Below are 5,000 nucleotides of genomic sequence, written 5' to 3' on the forward strand. Positions count from 1 at the left end.
TGTTAAACACACACAAATATGGAGTTAATTGAATGAAATACTTGTGGGTTTCCAACTTAAACCAAAATATGGGGAAAACGGCGCAAGATAAATTTAGTTCCACTCCTTCCAATCACAAGCAGAGACCAACATTGAAATAATGATAGAACTACCACACAACTTATGAGTAAGTAAACGCGAATAGCTTTCCAAATCATCAACTACGAAACTAAGGATTAGAACAGGTGTACCAACTTAAAGTCGCGGGCTGAGAAACATCTTTACTTACTTGGCCGATTCCCTGCGCTCGGCGGTTATTTGTTTAAAAAATCGCACAAAAGTCGATTCGGTTTTAAATTAGTTAGAGAATTAGTAAAAGAAAGAAGAAGCGGGTTAGAACCATGTTTGCGGTAATGTGATTAGCCAAGAATGGTGCGTAATGCATCAATTTAGTAGCGATAGCCGATAGGTTCACGGATTAGCATGGAGTATTAACCGGGAAGCTTAATCCCTTTGCCTTCACTATTACACCATCTCCCTTTTGCTTTCTGTGCAGCGAGCGATACAGTTAATGCAGAGATGAGTCTCGCACGTGCACAAATTTCCATTTGAAAAGCGCCATTGACGGGATAGTAGGACAGGTGGACGTACCTGTTGGCCGCCTTTGTCTTGGAGATCGCCTCATCGTGATGCTTGTACCAGTCCTCTAGCTCCTTGCGGGCCTGCTCACGCAGCTCATCCTTCTTGCGCTCCTCTTCGCGATCCTTCTCCTCCAGGCGTGCCTTTTGGTCCTCGCGCCACTTGCGAATCTTTTCCGGTTCCTCGGTGACCTGCTTAGGAACTGCAACGAAAACCGTAACGACATGTGTTTAAAGGAAGCGATCAGCTCAGTCGCTGAGGGGACCACCTGCTCTCGATCCTCGACTGGATCGTTTGCATATTGGTTATCAGTGGTTCTAGCTAGTTCGTAACTTTGCTAATTAGTCGAAGTAAATGAAATCAGCAACGAAAGAAAGACAGTAAGATGAAACTACAGATTGAAACAACAGAACAAAGAGCTAACGCTAAGTACATTGCCTCCCTCGGTGGCACTGCACGGGATATGTTAATATGGAACGTGGGCCTAGATTTATACATTTCGGAAAGAGTTTGTTGAGGTTGTTCCTGTATTTCCTTAGCATAAACCACTGCTCCTCCGTCGAACTTACCGGTGAAGCCTGCAAAATCATCATTATCATCTTCTACGAAAATCGGAGGAAAAGAAGAAACACATTTGTACAAACATCATTAGAAAAGAAAAACCAACGAGTAAACAACTTAAACGCGTACGGTTGAAGCATAACAAGCAACAGAACAGGTTGGTGGAAGGTGCACATAGGAATGGGGGAGGCATGGGAGCGGGGAAAAGGTCCATCTCGGGAACGACGCACAGGTTTTCATTCATCGGCCACAATAGAGGCAATAGGCATGCAACTACGAGAACATATTGCAAAGGGATTAGATTAAGCGCTGCGAAACTATTCACGCCCTACGCGTTGGGGTGTTATAATGCGCTGGATGCAATCGTTCACATACAAAAAGGACATGAAGGACTCCAAAGATCCACGCCGGATGGATGGGGTAGTTAGTTTTCATTTTGAGTTCATCTAATCTCAAAACCTGAACGCGTAAGTAGTAGCTACAAAAGTGGAAGTGGTTAATAAACTGCTTCTATGCTTCTATGATGAAGAGCAATTACTGATGGAGAACGACAGGATAACAGAGGGTCAGTACTAGGGACAGATTTGTGTGAGAAAGTGGTGTGTTTGTTCCGGGGAGTTTCGTGTTTTATTTACCTGTATTGATATTATAGTCGGCGGTAGTAGTGGATGGCTCGTGCGCATCGGCATTATTGATCATTTCAAAGCTTCCGTTTAGATCGTTATCGAGACCGGTCGATTCTATGATTGCATGTGTTCGAGAGTTCCGTAGTATCAAGTGCGGATTACCGACGATGAATTTTAGCGCAAAGCGTGCCATGTTCGATCGCCAACAACAGGATGTACGTTGAAACGAGCGATTATTTTCAATCCAAGCAACATCCGGCAAGCAACCGGAGCATAATGAGAGTGTCAGAGTATGTCACCACACAGGCCACACGGCAAAGTTAGAACGTAAGAAGCAGAACGTAAAAAGGCCAAACAACATAATCGAGAAAGAGTTTCAGTTCGGTTCAGTGATGGTCGTGGTGGTGGTGGTGGTGGGTAGAAGAGAGTAGATGTAGAGTAGAATCCGGATGTAGAATAAAAGAAACAAAATAAACGAAAAAAAGATTAAAATTGCACGGCCGGCATAGGCCTCAATGAGGTTAGTGAGTGGATGTTAAAGAATGTGGTAATGGTTAGTGGAATGTAAAACACATCTTATTTATCATTTTATCTAGAATCTCGGATCGGATTGGAGTATCCATGTAGGAGGGAGGAGTATGTCCGGACGAAGATAAGGCTGGTTCTGTATAGAAAGGAAGCTGCATCGGGACACACAGCCAATGAGGATAAAGCAGAAGACGACACGATAAGCATGTGTACAGCGCGACTAGTTCGAGCATCCTGATAAGACACGACAGTTTCAAGTGCATTTTATCAGGCATGTTCTCTTGTTTAAAGGCTGTTCACACATTGGAGCAGCTTTGGAGACACTAGTTAATTGAATTAACGATGGAACGATGCTTTCTCTCACATACGAGGGGCGTACGATGTGTGATAAAAGGAATCACGGCCACACTGAGCATTGCTTGGTGCTACTCGGCACTCCGGGTGCTTGGTGGTGGGCGGTGATGATGACACGCAAGTACCAGCGCATACAACCGGATGACTAATGGATACGGAGGGCTGCGCTGCGGTGGGGATATCTAGAGCTTCCTGGGTTAAAGATGTGCGGGATAAGTAGTGACCAGATGAGCAAAAAGCCATGATGGAAACGTTTTCAAAAGGATTTGGTGGTTCTTGGGAAAGAGGAAGGTGGTAATTTAATGATCGAATGTTGTTTATGCTTCGCGAATATGGGAAGATGATGAGGTCGCCAGCATCCACCTGTGCGGGTGCGGGCCACTTCTCCTTCAACCAAACAAACCTGCTTTCGGTACGGGTTCACCATCCAGCGATCCGTTGGTGCCAGCCAAAGTGGCGGTGGCGGCGGCAGCCACGGGAGGAATCTCGTCCTCGAGCCCTGCGAGGGCGTTCTGTTCACGGGCCAGGAACTCCGCCGCTGGATCCGCTTCCGTCGACGGTTGCTCGAAGTTATCACCGAATGCGTTCATCGTGGTGCTGGGTCGTTGATTTTCACTTGCCACGGACCGAGTTAATCCAATCACACAGCAAAGGACGGCGTTTTTCGACGGAGCAAAACGAGAATCGGGAAATTCGTCTCAAATCGGGTTGCTGGAGGAAAAATTGTTGAAAGTGACACGACTGAAATCCGTTTGACAGCTATGCGTCACCCTTTCGTCGATTCGTCGATCAAACGTTTTCTTGCGAAAATTTTCAAATTCTGTCCCGAAAAAGTAAAATTAAAAACTGTACATTTATTACAAAACCTTGCGAAATCAAACCGGATTAACCTGCACCACGAGCGAGCACTCGTCACAGCTAACGTAGGTCTTTTCGCGGATCGGTTCGTCGGGTAAAATGTAGAATCCTCCGCAACGGCACACGTGAAAGCGATAGTCTTCCTCCTGGTGCTTCTCGAAATCCCCTAGCATCACGATTTCGTTAATAAAATATTCCTCCTGGCAGGATTGCTGCATGAGCTCGGCATCGTACACCCGCCGTGTCTGCTCATCCCGCAGGACCTTCCACGCTTCGTCGATCCGGATGAAATTGCCCGCTTCCGAGCTCTCGGCGCCACCTTTCCGCTTATCCGGATGATACTGGAGCGCTAGCGTTTGGTAGGATTTACGAATTTCTTCCATCGTTGCATCGGTCCGCACTTGAAGCACCTCGTAGTGCGACATGCCTTGGTTCCTGCTGCTTTCTGACATCCCTCGTGCCTTGTGAAACGTGTGTGAATCTGTGAAACGGCGGAACTATTAGATTGGGGGTTCCCTCTGTGTTACTTTCCATTTGTCTCACATGGTTTATCTTTGCAGTCGGTTCGTTAATTGAGCCATCTTAGTAAGCCACCCACAGATGGAATTGTTCGTTCACCGAGCGCTGCGACCTGTTTTCCATTCTCGCGCAATCTGTCAAACCCAAAGTGCATCAGCGAGTGTTGCATTCCGCCGATGCATCGGCGGTAGAACGTCACCGTCGATCAAAACAATAACCAGCGCACAACAACACCCAGGGATTATTGCACTTGCGACCTCATCATCTTCCTGCAGCAGGTGCTTTCACTCATCATCCTTCCCGTCGCACCACCGTCATCATCCCCTCGGTACTCTCCTTCGTGCGCCTTCGCTACTGACCACCGTGTCCAAGATAGGTTCCAGGATGAGCTCATCGCCCGAGGGTCAAGACATGATGGACGTCTTGGCCGGCAACAGTAACCAGCTGGCCGACGATATCTGCGCCGCCGGTAGCAACGCCGGCAAGCGCCAGAAGCTCGTCATGGACTACCTGAAGGCGGCGGATCGAGATGGTAAAGGCGTGTCCGCCGAGTTCCCGGACGGTCTCGATTGGTTCAACGTGACGGAACCGCTCACACTGCAAGGCTCGCTGCGCGGTAAGGTGGTGGTGCTGGATTTCTTCACCTACTGCTGCATCAACTGTATGCACATTCTGCCGAACTTGAAGCGCCTGGAGCACCTGTACCCGATCGAGCAGGGGTTGGCCGTGATCGGTGTGCACAGTGCCAAGTTCCGGAACGAGAAGGACTCGAACAACATCCGGGCGGCCGTCGAGCGGTACGAAATTACGCATCCCGTCGTCAACGACAACGTGATGGCGATGTGGCGGAAGCTGCGCGTCCAGTGCTGGCCTACTCTGATGATACTCGGTCCGCGGGCTAATCCACTGTTCGTGATTTTGGGCGAAGGCAACTAT

The 5,000-nt window shown here is 48.2% G+C and overlaps 3 protein-coding genes across 9 annotated transcripts in view; 1 reads left to right on the top strand and 2 right to left on the bottom strand.

Annotated features, from left to right (window-relative positions):
- Positions 1-3,473, bottom strand: part of LOC126578456 (clathrin light chain) — a 4,690-nt gene extending 1,217 nt beyond the window's left edge. Inside the window, exons 1-5 of one of the 7 annotated variants that reach the window (XR_007608398.1) lie at positions 3,091-3,473; positions 1,815-1,919; positions 1,188-1,220; positions 631-820; positions 269-280 (exon numbers count right to left, since the gene is read on the bottom strand). Coding sequence is in view for 6 of the 7 variants with exons in the window: in XM_050241036.1 (XP_050096993.1) it covers positions 269-280; positions 631-820; positions 1,188-1,220; positions 1,815-1,919; positions 3,091-3,277 (527 nt within the window). In the remaining variant the exon portion in view is untranslated. The remainder of the gene's footprint in view (positions 1-268; positions 281-630; positions 821-1,187; positions 1,221-1,814; positions 1,920-3,090) is intronic. The other 6 variants (XM_050241036.1, XM_050241039.1, XM_050241037.1 and 3 more) reach the window with 6 other exon arrangements.
- On the bottom strand, positions 3,448-3,997 carry LOC126578457 (dnaJ homolog subfamily C member 24-like). Its single transcript, XM_050241043.1, has 2 exons — positions 3,578-3,997; positions 3,448-3,507 (listed from the first exon to the last, which is right to left on the bottom strand). The coding sequence occupies exons 1-2, from the start codon at positions 3,995-3,997 to the stop codon at positions 3,454-3,456; spliced, it is 474 nt and encodes a 157-aa protein (XP_050097000.1). The 3' UTR covers positions 3,448-3,453.
- A 148-nt stretch (positions 3,998-4,145) lies between these two features.
- LOC126578453 (NHL repeat-containing protein 2) overlaps positions 4,146-5,000 on the top strand; it is a 2,955-nt gene continuing 2,100 nt past the window's right edge. Inside the window, exon 1 of the mRNA XM_050241034.1 lies at positions 4,146-5,000. This exon is cut by the window's right edge and continues 852 nt beyond it. Coding sequence (XP_050096991.1) covers positions 4,146-5,000 — 855 coding nt within the window.

The sequence above is a fragment of the Anopheles aquasalis genome, chromosome 3, assembly GCF_943734665.1.
Source record: "Anopheles aquasalis chromosome 3, idAnoAquaMG_Q_19, whole genome shotgun sequence".
In the NCBI taxonomy this organism is placed as follows: domain Eukaryota; kingdom Metazoa; phylum Arthropoda; class Insecta; order Diptera; family Culicidae; genus Anopheles; species Anopheles aquasalis.

What these genes read in the sequence shown, in the direction of transcription:
- LOC126578457 (XM_050241043.1), bottom strand. Translation starts at nt 3,997, where the DNA reads ATGTCAGAAAGCAGCAGGAACCAAGGCATGTCGCACTACGAGGTGCTT. An exon ending in AGTGCTCGCTCGTGGTGCAG is followed by an intron (nt 3,508 to 3,577) that starts GTTAATCCGGTT and finishes TTTTCGGGACAG; the next exon opens with AATTTGAAAATTTTCGCAAG.